This window comes from Lampetra fluviatilis, chromosome 6 (genome assembly GCF_964198595.1).
Source record: "Lampetra fluviatilis chromosome 6, kcLamFluv1.1, whole genome shotgun sequence".
NCBI lineage: Eukaryota > Metazoa > Chordata > Hyperoartia > Petromyzontiformes > Petromyzontidae > Lampetra > Lampetra fluviatilis.
In genome coordinates, this window is record NC_136280.1 from 10112277 (window position 1) to 10128589 (window position 16313).

Consider the following 16313-nt stretch of genomic DNA (forward strand, 5'->3'; position numbering starts at 1 on the left):
CTGGCAGCCACGATCGCCGAACCTCAGCCAGCTGCGGATCAGGAGCAGGCCTTCGCTGCATCGCGTCCGGGGGAGTGGAGAACGGGAGGTCGTTCGCCCACACGTTCACCCCGCAAGCTGGAGCAACTGAAACCAACGACGTCCGTCGTCTGCTACAACTGCGGCCTTCGGGGTCACGTCGCAGCCGGGTGCCGGGCCCCGCGTCAGCGCGCCACAGGACCACGTCGGGACGACGACCAGGGCCACAAGTCATCCCAACAAAACCCGGCAAGTCGCGGCACCTCACACGTTCGGTCCACAAACACGGCACATTCGGGTCGCCGCTTCGCGGTGGGGGGTTCGCGGCTGGGTGCCGGGGGTTCATTTCGGCGAGGGGGGTCCGTACGCGGCCCGCAAGCAGTCGAGTGGTCCGAATTGGCCCACAGGATCGTGGCTGCGTCGGCCGGGTCGTCCGTGGTAACGGGCTTCATTGACGGGGTTGAGGTCCGGGTGCTTGTTGACACGGGTGCATCGGCCACCATCATCTCGGACCTTATTTATAACATTCTTCCCGTCCAAAGTAGACCCCTTCTGCCAGTAGACGTGCCATTTAATGCGGCGAATGGGGGATCCCTGGGGATCATCGGCCAGATTCGGGCGATTATTTGCATTGGTGACATCAAATTGGCGGGCCCTATTTTTGTATCATCATCGCTGGCCGTTCCCTGTTTGCTAGGTACGGACTTTTTGTCCAAAATGCCCATCAAAATTCTCATAGATCAGGCCTGCATTAAGCTTCCGTCAGGTCGGCGGCTTGCATTCTTGACGAGCCCTACCAAAATACGCACGGTTTGTGCGACGGTGCAGGCGCTGGCAACTCAGACTGTAAGGGTGCCCCCGGGATCGAAAATGTTGGTACCCCGTCGGTTGAGGAAGCCACTCGAGGTGGGCGCGGTGGCACAGGGGGTGCCGTTGGGGCCGTCTAACAGGGCCAGAAGGGGCCTCGACTTAGCGGTTGCTCAAACCATGGTGAGAGGGGACAGTGAGCCGTTCGTAAGGGTCCTGAATACGGGGTCGCGGCCGGCCGAAATTGCGCAGGGAACGGTGCTGGCTCACGCCGCGCCGCTACCCGTTGAGGAACGGCTCGTGTCTCAAGCGGATTTCACTGTCGAGTCGCATCCTCCAAGTGATGAGGGGACAGAGTGGTTGGACTCGTTGTGTGCCGGTTCTGCTAACTTGTCCAAAGTGCAATTGGGTGTCGACGCTCCCACGGGGAGGGATTCGCTGTTGTCATTGCCCCTCATTGAGTGGGGCCGTCTCCAAATGTCCGACAGCTCCCTACTTACGCTACGTCGAAAAGTTGGCGCTCCCGAGGTAGGGGATACGCGGGTCGGTTCCTGGGTGTGCAGACAGGGCCTTTTGATGAAGTGGGACAACATGTCCCGGGGTCACGTGCTCGTTGTGCCTGTTGCTATGCGGGGTAAGGTCGTTCTGGCAGCTCATGAACGGCTCATGCATCTGGGTTTTCAAAAAACGCTCGCCCTAATCCAGCGAGACTATTATTGGCCGGGGATGGGTAACGACGTGGCGAACATTCTTAAGGGATGCGTAGGGTGCGCCGAAAGAAAACCGCTACCATTGGCAGCTAATCCACCGCTGCAATCCATTCAAGTTTCGCGCACAAACGAATTGGTTGCGTTGGACATCTTGGGGCCCTTTCCTGCTACACCGAGGGGAAATAGGTTCCTGCTGGTTGGCGTGGAATACTTCACCCGATGGCCCATGGCATGGCCACTCGCCAACCAGTCGGCTGCAGCGGTGGCGGACGCCTTCGTCCAGGGTTATGTTTTGGACAAGGGCGCCCCCGAACGCTTGCTGACGGATCAAGGAAATAATTTTTCGAGCGGTTTGTTGCGCGAGGTGTGCGACCTGTTGGGTACAATGAAAGTGCGTACTTCCCCCTACCACCCGCAGACTGACGGGATGGTTGAGCGTCTGAACAGGACGATTACGTCTATGTTGTGCCAACAGGTCTGCGACGATCAGGTTGATTGGGACTTACAGGTGCCGGGGGTACTCGCGGCCTATCGAATGGCCCCTCATGCGGCGACGGGGTTTTCCCCATTTTTTCTTATGTATGGGCGGGAGGCCGATCCGGCCATGGACGTCCAACTGGGGATTTCCCAGCCACGTGCAAAATCTAAATTGGCAGACCACATCAAATTTAATATCGCAAAATTGACTGAAGCACGGGAGGCGGCGAGGTTGAATTCGCGGTCGCGGAAAATTGCGAACGAGAGATTGCATGAGCGGAGGGTGCATACGCATGATTGGAAACCAGGCGATAAGGCCTGGCTGCATTGTCCACATGCACCGTTGGCTACGTCCCCCAAGTTGTTGAGACCTTGGAGGGGACCGGTGGAAATTGTGCGGGTTGCACGACCCCAGAGTATACAGATTAAATGGGAAAAACGCCGTTGGTACGTGCACCCCTCCCGACTGAAGCCCTATACGGCACCGTGTGACCCCGTTCTGTGCCGTAACGACCGGGCGTGTGATGTGACCGTCGACTCGGGGAGGGAGGTGTCGCAGGCTGCTCCTCACGTGTTTCCACCTGACCCACCCCCAGGTGCCTCGGGCTTGACGGCTGCTAACCGTCGGGAGCCTGAACCCCGCGGCACGCACGGGTCCTCGGTGCCTGGCCGATGTCTTTCTGAACCGCTGGCACCACCGGACGTTCAACCGCGTCTGGTGCCGTACGACGGACCGGCAAGGCGGACTCGGGCTAGGGCACAACAATTTTCATGAAGACGTTTTTTTCTCAACACCGAGCTCGCCCGGTGTTCCCCTCTGCCGGGGTAATGTCCCGTTGTAGGGACGCTCGGAAAGGATGGGACACTGCACGAGTCGAAAGAAAAAAAAAATGTTTCCATTTATTTTCCTTTCTGCATACACATTGCTATTGTCACTCGCCGGTTTGTATATATTGTTCTATTGTCGCAGTGGCATTGGTTGATGGTTGCGGATGGTAGTGTTCGCGTCGTGTTGTGTTGTTACGTTAGTTGTTGTGTTGTGTTACGGGGCACACAGGGCGGTTTGTATATTTTTATAGCAGCCGGGTCGGCTGCGAGCTATGTGGTAGGGGGTGATGTAGTGGTGGTATTGACGTGCGCCGACTGTGACAGTGAGGGATCACGGGGCGGCGCGGGGTGCGGGGTTGGGCACGCGTTGTGGGCATGGTGTGGACGCGCGCGCCGGGAGTGACAGATGACGGGGCGGCGCGGCGTGGGTGGTGAGGCACGATGAGATGTGGGAAAAGAGGATCGTAGCCAGCGCCCGGCGATTGGTCGAATAAGTGGGTGCTCGCAGCGACGTCCGCAGGTGGGGTATAAAGGGGGACGCGCGAGAGCACTCGGGAAGAGTTACCGAGTTGAAGACCCGAAGACGGAGCTGAAGACCTAGTGCCCCGAGACCCCTAGTCCCGCCGTCCTTGTGGGGACCGGGGCCCTGTGTGGCTCGGAGGCGAGGCTGTGGGACCCGGGGTCCGACGTCCCCGTGGGTTGGGCTGGGGACCCACAGTCGAGACGGATACCCCGGGCAGGGAGTGTCCCGAGTAGCTCAGTGGCGTTAGTCGCCGAGTAGCTAAGTGGATGTTGGTCATCCGAGTAGCTCAGTGGGCGTTAGTCGCCGAGTAGCTAAGTGGGTGTTTGTCACCCGAGATACTAAGTGGATGTTGGTCATCCGAGTAGCTCAGTGGGCGTTAGTCGCCAAGTAGCTAAGTGGGTGTTTGTCACCCGAGATACTAAGTGGGTGTTTGTCACCCGAGATAGCTAAGTGGGTGTTTGTCACCCGAGATACAAAGTAGGTGTTAGTCACCTGTAAACGAGTTTGATCAAATAAAGAGTGTGTTACCCGTGAAGTCGTCTCCCGCCGAGTTACTACATTACACATAGATAGATGATGGCTGATGAGGATGCCAACGTTTTTTGTACTCAAATCAATATAAATTAACATTGCCAAAATGTGCATTATACATGAGAATAACAAACATCACCTATGAAATGTATATGTCATTAAATCCACACATGTATTCGGCAACAAATGGAGAATGAATCTCTCAGATCCATTCAAAAGCAGCTGGTGTGCTTAAGGTTGCTTAGGATGGCTCAGGTGCAGAGATGCAACCGTGAACCAGATTATTTTTTGAGCTATTCAGATTCATCAGTGTGATACAGCTGTGCCCAGGCTGATGGAGTTTTCCCAGAATTAATATTCAATAGGCGCTCATTTTAGGGTATGGTTCGAGGTTAAATAGCTATTTATCAACCTCTTCCACCACCCATAAATAGGATGGCTACCTGCTAAACTGAAGGCTACTAAACTAATTATGCTGGTATTGTATGCTTGGAAGAGGTGGAAAAATATGCTCGTGGGGGTGGTCTGCGTTGCGCTTATGAATTGTAAATATTCCAAATTTAAAATACCAACCAAAAGGTATGCGCACAACACTGCATTGTGATTAATTGCATCTTTTGTTCCTTTTATCTGCTATGTGCTGTGTGTGTTTTTTTATTAAAGTGAAGTGAGTGGAGGAAATGGCCTATCTCCCGTTTACAGCCCAGCTACAGCATTGGAAATTCCACATTCCTATGGTGGGAGGTGAGGAAGTGAGTCTATCTTCCCACAAAGCTGCGTGTGTTTTATCAGAGGCTGGCAAGGGATGAAGTGCTGAGTTGAACCCCGACTGGGATTTGAATTCACAGCTTTGCAACTGATGTGCTTCGCACTTACCACTGCGCCACTGGGGCTGCATGTTGGCTGAACATTCCTGGCGACTGCTTAAAATGAATTGTGTTAATAGGCTGCTTATACATATATACATATTATATTTATAATTACGTTTATGGGCAACTGTAAATATAGTAAATTACTTCATCTTACCAACAGATGTGGATGAAATGAAATGTATTAAGGATCTGTAAAATAAAGGCTGCAGGTGTTCACGAAAGGAAATATCCTACTTTGCATACATGTAATTCTGTGAAATGAGCCTAAACGAATGTCTAACTCATCGGGCATAATCAGCATTTAATCAGCAATAAAGAGTATGAATGTTGCGCTCACATTGGTGTGACAATCTTTGACCTGTGACCTATCGCACAGTCAAATAGAGAAACTTGCTGATGCCACAGTTATTTGCATAGCAAACCAAGACACAAGATCATGCCAAACGGATTCACCTATATCGTCTTTGTTGTGGGCCATCAATCAGAGGTCCTTTGTAATTTTTATCATAACACTGGTTTCATGTACACCCTGAAGTAATAATTTGTAGAGTTTTTGACAGCAGCATTTCCCCTATCAATATCTCTTTCACCCTCCAACATCTTCTAATTACAAATACTTAACATTTTGTTTGTGATGAGTATCGTAATGAAAAAAGCTCTGCCAGCTGTAATTTTCACCAGTTACTTGCTTAATGACACATTTTTTTTTTATCGTTTTCACATCACTTATCTTTTAAGAAATATTGCGAATGTAATAAAAAAAAACACAGAACAAAGCTTCATTATGCAGAACAACAATGTTATATTTTGTTCAAATAATCTGCACAATTGTTTAAATGTTGATGATCGAAACGTCGTTATATTGTTATTATTTTTGTGAATTGTATTATTTTTCTATCTACATGGCTTTACCGAAAGACCCAAAGAATACAATTGTTTTCATTTCCTTCAGCGGAAATATCATTTAAATATACAATATCAGATAAATATGTTTAGATCCCTAAAAAGTACGTCAATAATCAATAATGATATAACATTTACTTACGAAATATTAAAAATAATAGCAAAACTTAGACTATATATTCAGTACATTTTAACTGGGGCATTACGTATTTATTATATACTAACGGGAAGTACCCGGCGTTGCCCGGGTCTAAAAATATTTCAAAACTACTCTTAAAAATGTAACAGCAGTGCGTAGTGACTGTGGTGGTACCTGCTATGATTACAGCAGTGCATACTGTGGTTGTACCTGCTTTCACTGCAGCAGTGCATACTGTGGTCGTACCTGCTATGATTACAGCAGTGCATACTGACTGTGGTAGTACCTGCTATGATTACAGCAGTGCATACCGACTGTGGTGGTATCTGCTATCACTACAGTAGTACATGCTGACTCTATAGCAGTATTTTTGGACTGTATAGCACAAAGAACTCTCCTGACAGAGTGGCATGGTGAGGCCTAGTCCCGTGCAGAGCCTCCGGCCTCGCCTAGATTGTCCAGCCGGCCGAGGTGGCACCTTGGCAGGCTGGGGCTGGGCTGCTACCCCTGACCCCCCGTCCTCCAGCCACGACGTCCCCGGCCGCTCTGCAATAATATCTACGGTATATAGTGGTAGCATCTAGCGACTCTATAGTAGTAATAACTGCACGCATCGGGGTGGGGGGGGACATCATACAGTGAAGAATGTACCTGAGCGTTTAGCGTATTTTTATAGCATTTTTAACTCAAAAGAAAATGTCCCCCTCACTCCCACCGAAGGCATGCGACTTGGCATGGGCCATCCCCCCACCAAAGGCGCGCGAGTTGGTATGGTCGTGCATGCGTCATGAATAAATAAATGAAAGGGAAGTGCACACAAATCGCACTAAATCGCTAATTAAACTAATTTAAAGTTGACGGATGTGAAAAGGGAATAGCGCTTGCTCACCGCAGGGCTTACGGCGTGGTACCTGTTTATTTTTTACATAAACCCCGCCGTTGGAGAGCCAAGCACACGACCACACGCAAACCCACACACAAACCCCGCCACAAACCCACACACAATTTTAGACTTTTATATATATAGATGTTGAAAATACATAGCATATATATAAAATGCCAATATATGTAACCTGTTCCAAAATAAGCTAAAGATGTCTTACTTGTGTTAGAGGTTGTATAGTGCTTGGATGGGTGTCCACAATGTACAAAACGGTGTGAGGCTTCTGCTGCTGAGCTACATTGCCAGAAAATAGCAGTGTAGCAACATCTCATCCATTTATGTGTGTACCATGCACCCACGACTATGCTGCCTGCCTTCACCGACTCTCACTGACCAACGTGGTGTAGTAATATCAAGCAGCCCTCATGACCAACAACTGTGGTGGAGGCCTTTATCCAGCAGTGGATTGACAAATGTGGCTGTAGACATGTACATGCTTATAGTCACATGGGTTTCCCCATCCCCAAAAAAAATCCATTGTAGACACCTTTAAAAACACTTACCAAGTCTTAAAATGCAAGTGCTTGACGATCAATTGGCATCGTGCAAAAACGTATGTTGTCATATTATACTGTATATATTAAACGATTATAATTCAGTTGTAAAGGTGATGTTTGCTGATATTGTAAAAGGTAGAAATTGAAGATGGTGTTTCTCAGGCTACAGTGCTTCTTCATCATGTACAATATACTTTCATTATGCATGTTATTGAATTCGAGATCTCCGCTTATCAAACCTTTTCCTTGTGCACACACACACATCTCAATGGTGGTCTGGTTTGGTTGGATGAATAGGGTGACAAGTGCTAGCCGTATAGAATCCAAAAACATGTATTTTATTCCACCAGAATCTGCCACAGTTGTCCAAGAGCATTTGCAAAAGATTCTGCTGTCGAAGGTATCGTGATTCATGTGTTCTATAATATTTTTTTTGTTGCCTCGGATAATTGAACACATATCTTCGTGTAAACACTGCTAAATTCTGTGCACCTGTTCTGGATGAATAAATTGTAAACGCCTCAAGCTAATAATATTTGCATTGTATTTATGATCGTAGATTAATGCTCGATAACTTTTTGTCCAAATAGGCACATCTTAGTATTTCACTCTGTAGGAAGGTTTACTCTTTTGCTGCTGTTTACTGCATGTTTAACAAAGCTTGTTCTGATGAATTCTCAAGCCATTCAATACTGCTGTGGGTGTGTAACAGGATGAATATAATCAGAGTAATAATACATCTGCAAATCTGTAGGTGTCTCTGGGCTGTGGAATTCTACAGGCTATTTATAAATAGTTAAAATAAAAAATAAAACAAAAAATTAAGAACAAACTTTAACTTCTTAAAACTTACACAGTATTTAAAGCAGTGTAGTTGGAATGAGGCCATATGAGATTGATAGCATCATTGAGGGCAATATCCCCCTTGGAAAATAGCCACAAACTTCACGATGGCAAAGGCAGGCATGGATTTAATAGTGAAAATTCTCCATTCTCCATTATCAAAAATAATTCCCCGTACAGTTATTGTATGAACACAAACACGTGCACATTATTCTCTTCCAGTAGTGCTTCAATTTCTTACGTTGTTTTTGCAACTTAATATAGTAAAAAAAAGCCAAAGGTGAAGGTGAAGCCAGCCCTGAAATCCCTGTCTCATGCTTCTGCTGATAGAAGCACCTCCACTAACAAGAGGGAGTCCTAGAGATCCCCTCTAGAGGGTATTTTTGGCTTACTGTTCTTCCATACTGGTCATAATTCCTCTTGCTTTTGTTAAGTGAGCTGTTCTGGCTGGGGCACCTGAGCAAGATGACTGTGAGGAAGAATAGAGACTTGAGTCACTTAAAATGGCAATTGGTCAAACATTCCCATACAGGACCCTCCTGAAAGGAGTCTGCGAGGTTTTCCTGGCTAAAAGAAGGGCATTATTACGATTGTTATTCGGCCACTCTTAACCTATCTAGCTGGAGTTGCCTGCATGAGTAGATTGGAAATCAATGGGTGGGGTTTGCCTGTACAATTGCACAATACCTGTATTTTTCCTATTTACACAATGCAAACGCATGGAATAAAATGGCAACATAAAACAATAAATGAAACAAGGAAGATCACTAATTAACGAATATCTATATTTTATATTAATTCTAATTCAGGTAAAATTTTCATTTTTAGCCTGAATACAAACACTAAACACCTCATAGTGATGAGCAACAATTCGGACAACACCGTGGATTTTGGATTGTAAAAAGTATAACCAGGACACAAGTAATTACTTACTGGTTAATGTCCGTGTTAAAAATGCGGCAATGATTAATCAAGTCACATTTTTTTGGATGTGTGGAATCAGCTTGTGGTGATGTATTGTGCCATCATACCTGATAGTGAGATGCTCTACTGTGTAGTTGTGTAGAAGTCCCAGGGGAATGCTGAGAACATCCTGGGGATTTGCGGGCATGCTGGGGAGGTAAATCACGACCCGGTCATTGAGCCGTATTTCTTCAAGCGGAGAGGGGTCATCAGGCGGGTGCAAGAAAACCCTCCCAATCATTTGAAAGTGTTGCTTGAAAAAATCTTCGTTGACTTTATGTGGCATTAAAAACCCATTTTCATTCACACGAGCGTCACGTTCACAATTATCGCGGCCTTCAGTCGGCTCCATGGTGGCATACAAATTAACTTCTATGTTCGCAGGTCGCCTTTCGTTGGTGCTTTTTCCACTTGTGTTACCAGAATATTGGGTTTCTTTTTCGAACCACATGAGAGGCATAATCACCTTAGCCAAGCACATGCTGAGTTCGCCTTGCAATTTACAAGAAGTCCTGATCTTTTGGATTTTATAGACCGCATACATCTGAACACATGGCAGGCCATGTACTTGTCGGTCACCCCAGTCTCTGCCAGAGATATAGAACAGGACCTGCACCGTTGGCCAGTCTGAAAAAACATCTTCCTCAGTGAGCAAAGCTTGGAGACTCCAGTTGTCTCTCAAGGCACGGTATGCTTGCTGGAAAGTATTTGGAAGTGACAGTGGGTTTCTGTGAAATGTTTGGCCTTGTGAATACGGACCATAGCTGACATTCACCCCAGAATCACCACTGGTGGAGCCAATAATGAGAAGGTGTTGAGTATGCATTTGTAGGCTGGCATTTCCTTCATTGCCCTGTCTATTGTTCTGTAGAAAGAAAGCAGATTTGATGTTTTTGAAGGTTAGCTTGACAGGGAGATGCAGAAAGGATGATGAGAGATGAGCATTATCTAAATAAATTGTGCCCACATTCGATATATCTGAAAGAGAAAATGACAGATTTGAATGTCAGAAAATATATATTTTATTAAGTGACACAAATACAAAATTCAGTAAACCTTTTTTTTGTAAAATTGCATAGAATTTTAATAATGAGTGCCAGCTATACAGCATATCAATTCCTGTCAGCACAGTGAAACACAAGAGACTACTGGACAGGTATTCCAAGTCTGGCGAATCCTATGTCAAGAACCTTACATTGATTTATGACTTTAACAAAAAAAAAACCTATTGCAATTATAAATGTGTTATATACAAGTACTACTTTCAAGATAAGTGCAACGAATCGTCCTTAAAATTTCACTTAAAAATAAACTTTAGTGACTGCAGGAATTCATATTCTTTGGTTCTTTAGGTGAAATCACGTAGAAAAACAAAAAGTGAATACAATTTTAATAATAAAATAAAATAAAAATAATAAACAACAAAAAAACAGTATTGTAGACTGTAGCCTATTTTTTTTATTGGAGTGAGTGTACTGGCAGTCTATAATGTAGACTGTAGCCCGATTATTAAGTTTGGTGAGTGTACTGGCAGTCTATAATGTAGACTGTAGCAATGGTTATTAAGCTGGGTGAGTGTACTGGCAGTCTATAATGTAGACTGTAGCCTGGTTCTTAACCTGGGTGAGCGTACTGGCAGTCTATAATGTAGACGTATTTTTGGTTATTTCAGTAATTTAAATATAATAAAAAATATATAAATAAAAACAAAAACCACGACGTGTCGATCGCAACACAAGCGGTCGTCATCAGGAAAAGGGGGGTTAGCCTCTAAAGTCAAGCATAACTTCAACCGTGAAGATGGGTACAAATTGAGAAATCATTGGAAAGATGTTATTAATCATGTAAAAAAGATTTAACTACATATATTTGTACCATCTTATTTGACAGGTACTAGTCTATTTTACCGAGTTGTTGATATCCCCAGCGTTTAACAGTGCTGCTATTTTGGTTTTGGCAGCCAACATCGGCCGTAATTCTTGCCGAGGTGTATCAGCTGTACCTTCCCTTCTAGCCCCGCCCACCTCCCAGTCCCTGACTGCCACATTTAGATAAGCTCCTCCCCTCTCCCCTTAACCAGTATTTAAGATCTTGTCTCCTGGATTTCTTTTCACTTGACAGTAAATTTGGCTGTGACGGTCCTAGCTGAAGACGGAGACTTGTGTTGCTTCCAAAACGTCGTGATTTAATTGAGTTATTTTCATTTATTATCATTTTATTATATTTTTTTACCTACGTGACTTTACCGAAAAAAACCTACGAGTATGAATCCTTGCAGTCACGAAAGCTTCAAATCTGTAAAATAAGTTTTAAAATCAGTTTTTATTTTACAAATATAATGCTCGCAATTGTTTGTACTGGCATGTGGTTGACCACACATCCCTTGTAAAAGGGATTATGGTCATTTTTAGTCAGAAAAAACTGAAGCGCTTTCTGTTCTCATGCTGATGTAAGGTCACAGGGGGGCGGGTGGGGACAGCGGCGAGTCACTGGAAGTATTTTACTTTTATCAATTAAAAAACAACATTTTCTTGATTGCGGTCACATAGAACGGTGTAGGATGGTGTTATTGGATTGACAATATAAACAACATTTCCACCAGTAATCAATAGATTAAACCCTAAATGAAAAAAACCCCCAATATGTATAGTGATGTAAAGCTGGAGTAAATTTTGTTCAGAAATTACTAAATATTTTGAGAGAGGGCAAGGGGGGTGGGAGGAGATGGGAGTGGGGTTCCTGGCACTGTGGTTAGTGCACTGCTCTGTGAACAGCAACCTGAGTTCCTGGCACGGCTAAAATTAGTAGCAAGTAATATATAAACCGGTCCTGGATTATCCTCCTTTACCATAGCACGCTGACCAGTGTGAAGTATGTGTAATGGGTTCCGGAGACACTTGTAGAGGTAACTTCTTTATTACAATACAACACTCCAACAGTCCTGATACTCTGTTACAGCCTAGGAACACAGCCTAGGAACACAGCCTAGGGACACAGCCTAGGAACACAGCCTAGGGACACAGCCTTCTCCTAGCGTACCTGACTCTGGCTACGCTCTGGAGTCCTCCGGCTACAATTACCCTAGGGGAGGCTACCTGACCCGACCCAGCCAAGGTGCGGGTCTGGACTCTGGCTTCCTCGGAACTCGCCCTTAGAAGGACGTAGAGCCGGGAGTCCCAGAGTCCCACCACTGGCCCGCACAGCGTCCCGGCCCTTACAAGGACAAGCGGGACGAGGGGGTCCAGGGTCCTAAGCTGGCTGGTCTTGGGTCTTGAGCTGCGACTGGCCCCGATCGGCCAGAGAGCGGCCCTTTTATCCCACTTGTCCATCGAGGGGTGGGGTTGTGTGTGCCCCCAGATACCCCACAGCCCCCCGTTGGTGGCGCCAAGGGGCTTAGCTGTCTAGGTTGTCTGGGATCCTGGAGCCGGCGCCGAGGGCATAGCTCTCTAGGATCCTAGAGCCCCCAGCAGCCCCTACCCTCTTGGGCTGGCACAGTGGCCCCTCCCCTGGGGGTCCGAGGTACCTGCAGATGGGCCCTGTCCACCACTGCTGGTAAGTGTGGCCCACCTATGGCACTAGATATGGCCAAATAACCTCCATGACCAATAGAACATGTTCCGATTTTTTTATCGATTTTTTTTCGATCTATAAACCTATGGGAATCACACAAAAAATAAGGGGCTGTTGTTTGGCGGGGAATGTTTATTGTCTTTTCTTGCTCTCAGAGACCGCACTCATTAGGAAACTTTCATATAGAAGTAAATTACTACAGGGAGTATATTATTATATTTCTATTATTCATTAAGTTAATTGTTGCTCCTGACAATTTAACTGATAATATATATTCCATAAATATGCTAAATCCCTATGTTGATATGCAAATTCATTTGTCAAGGCGCCCTCCTCCTCTAACCCAGCTTAAATATACGCTGCCAAGCTTGGTGGTGTTCATTCAGACGCTGTCTTTCCGACAGCTCTGTTCTTCACCTGAGGACGGCTGCTTGTGTTGTGGCCGAAACGTCGTGATAATTGTATTTTATTGTTTATTATTATTTTATTATTTCCCTTCTACGTGACTTTACCGAAAGAACCAAGAATATGAATCCCTGCAGTCACAAAAGCTTTAAATCGAAATTTAACTGAAAACACAATACATTTGCATGATTCTTCATGAGTCATAATAGTATCTTATATCTCGGGTGTCACGGTAGCGAAATGTTAACTACCTTTTTTGGTATACAGAAGGTTGTGGGTTCGATCCCGACCCTGACGCCGGTATATTTGGAGTTTGCATGTTCTCTTCTAGTGGTCATGTTTTTTTTTTATCCGGGACCTCCGCCTTTTCCCCTCCACATTTAGATGCATGCATTTATAGTATTTGGCTGCTATATATTTCCACATGACAAGCCAAGCCATTGTTGAGCTATCATTTGTGGCCAAGTTGCTTCCGCAAAAGAGCTATATAGCTCAGTGGGACTTACCTGGTAAAATAAATATAGTAAAAATGTAAATACCAGGTTAGTGCTTGATGTCTAATCGTTGACTTTATAGCTGGAACTGGAACTACACAGGTGGCAAAAAAATGCTGTTATGAGGAGAGCCTAGTGAGGCAGAATTGGAAACTACTCAATATATCATTAACGATAATTTTGCCTTATGATTGGGTTTACCTTCAGTTGTACAGAAATTGAAAAATTAGTGTGTGTTTTTCAAGTAGAATATAATATTCTCGAATTAAAAAATGCATCCACTGAGGTGTTTTCCCTCTGCACTCTAGACATGATTGAAGCAATTGTATGATGTTTAATTGAGGCAATTATCCATTAAAAGATGTAATTAATAGATACACCTTGTTACTTGCACAGTACATTCATGGAATTATTTCATTTGTCGTCAGAAAATTTACTGCATATCTTTTAAACATCAAACAGACTTGCTGAAATATTCCCCATAATATAAATCCAAGTTAATTAAAACTACTAATTGCAAATTAAAGTCCACCAAAGTCATTTTATGCACACCGTTTTCAATTAAAAAGGCTAAAGGATAATTATAGCTGAACGAGCACGGTTAGACAATAAATAGATGTTTAGGTAATATATATAGTTATTGCAGAAATACAAACTTTGTGTTGAGATGTTAACTCCTCGCCTGGTGTGCATGATGATGTGGGTTCAATCCTAAACCCTGATGCCTGAATATTTAGAGTTTGCATGTTCTCCCCGTGGTTGCATGTATCTTTCTCTGGGTCCTCCGGTTTTCCCTCCACATTTAGAATCAACAAGCGTTTAGAGTATTTGGCTGCTATAAATGTTTACGTGATGATAAGCCACTTGGTTGAGCTATCATTTGTGGTTAGGTCGCTTCTGAAAGAGAACTATATAGCTCAGTGAACCTTACCTGCTAAAATAAAAAAAGTCGTTTGATAGTTTTAGTCGTATTTCTTGTGTGCATGCATATTTAAGATAGCAGGACTGGTTCACATACAGCTTGTTTTCACTAGTGCTGGGATATCTCAATATTAATTAATCGATTACAACACCAATTTTTGGTTTGATTACTCGATAAATGAAATAACACAATAATAGTTTGAAAAAAGTTCACTTCTGTTTTTATGTGTACCACTAGACTGGAGGTGATTGGGTGGGGCTGTATGACGTCATCAGCATCAGTCACGTCACACTTGGTGTTGCTTTATAGTGGACGTACGGGTGGCCACCATTCTCAAATGAGTCGAAGCAATCAACGATAAAAGTCTTGTATTATGAACTCCAGTCCATGAATACGCTTAATTAGTCGATTAATCCACTAGGCCGGCAAAATCCCATCACCACCTCCACGCGGTGCCGGCTGGATTCCAACCAACGGTGAGGGTCTTTGGCATCAGATGGAGCGACCCACCGGCCAAAGTATTTCTGTGTCGCATCTATGGCAACGTCAAATCAACTTGGAACAAGCTAGGGCACCCCTCGGGGTAAACGCGCGCCGTCCTCGCCCAAACGACGCGAGAAGTGGACGAGGGCTACCTACTCATGGATGGGGCAGGCTAAAGAAGTTAGTCCGACTACGGCTGGGAACACTCAACATCGGAACATTGACAGGGAGAAGTCGAGAATTGTCAGCTGCCCTAAAGGCCCGTCGTATCGACATCGTATGCATCCAAGAAACGAAGTGGAGTGGAGCAAAGGCCAGGGAGATTGGAGAAGGATACAAACTGTTCTACAACGGTGAAAGAAACACCAAGAACGGCGTTGGAATCGCAGTCAGCCAAAATCTACGAGACAGCGTCGTGGCCGTCCACCGTGTTTCCGACCGCCTCATGTCCATCGAAATCGACTCAAACGACCTACGCCTCCGGGTAGTATCTTGTTATGCGCCGCAGCCCGGCTGCCCAGCAGATACCAAGGAGGAATTTTGGGAACAATTTGATGGACACATGCAATCGATAAATGGAGAAGAGCAGTTAGTAATTGGTGGAGACCTAAATGGACACTTTGGAAGCGCCCGGGATGGATACCCTCGAAACCATGGTGGCCAAGGATATGGTACCCGGAACGATGAGGGAAACCGAGCCCTGGACTTTGCGGAAGCCCATGATCTTGTCCTCGCCAACACCTTCTTCAAGAAGAGACCGTCCCATCTCATTACGTACGCCAGTGGTGGGAGATCAACTCAAATTGATTACTGGCTTGTCAAGCGGGATAAGCTGAAAACGGTGACAAACACTAAAGTCATACCATCGGACAACATCGCCCCACAACATCGCATCCTGGTCATGGACATAAAAATGGACATTGGCCAGCGACATCGCCCACCAACAACTGGACAGCAGCGAATTAAGTGGTGGCGGATGAAGGAATGCAAGGATCAGCTGAGAGTCGCCTTTAATCAGATTGATGTGAACACCAACCGACCAGCGAATGCGATTTGTGAAAATCTCGCCGGCCAACTGTGCACAGCAGCAATGGAAGCACTGGGGCTAACTAAGCCGGGAAAACACTTCATTGACAAGCAAATATGGTGGTGGAACGAAGAAGTTCAGCTAGCAGTGAAAGAGAAGAAACTAGCTTTCAAGAAGTGGCGCCAAACGCTCGCAGATCTGGATTACCAACAATACAGAAACTGCAAATCGGCAGCGAAGCGAGTAGTTGCAGCGGTGAAATTAGCTCAATACGACCAACTGTATGTCGAACTGGACACCCCAGAAGGTGCCAATAAGATATATCGACTGGCAGAGGCACGCCATCGTTCGACTCAGG

The 16313-nt window shown here is 45.4% G+C and overlaps 1 protein-coding gene across 1 annotated transcript in view; it reads right to left on the reverse strand.

Annotated features, from left to right (window-relative positions):
* The window catches only part of LOC144933142 (transmembrane protein 132D-like), a 231565-nt gene that overhangs the window by 107326 nt on the left and 107926 nt on the right, over positions 1 to 16313 (reverse strand). The window contains exon 4 of the mRNA XM_078857731.1: positions 9123 to 10032. Within this exon, the coding sequence (XP_078713857.1) occupies positions 9123 to 10032 (910 nt within the window). The remainder of the gene's footprint in view (positions 1 to 9122; positions 10033 to 16313) is intronic.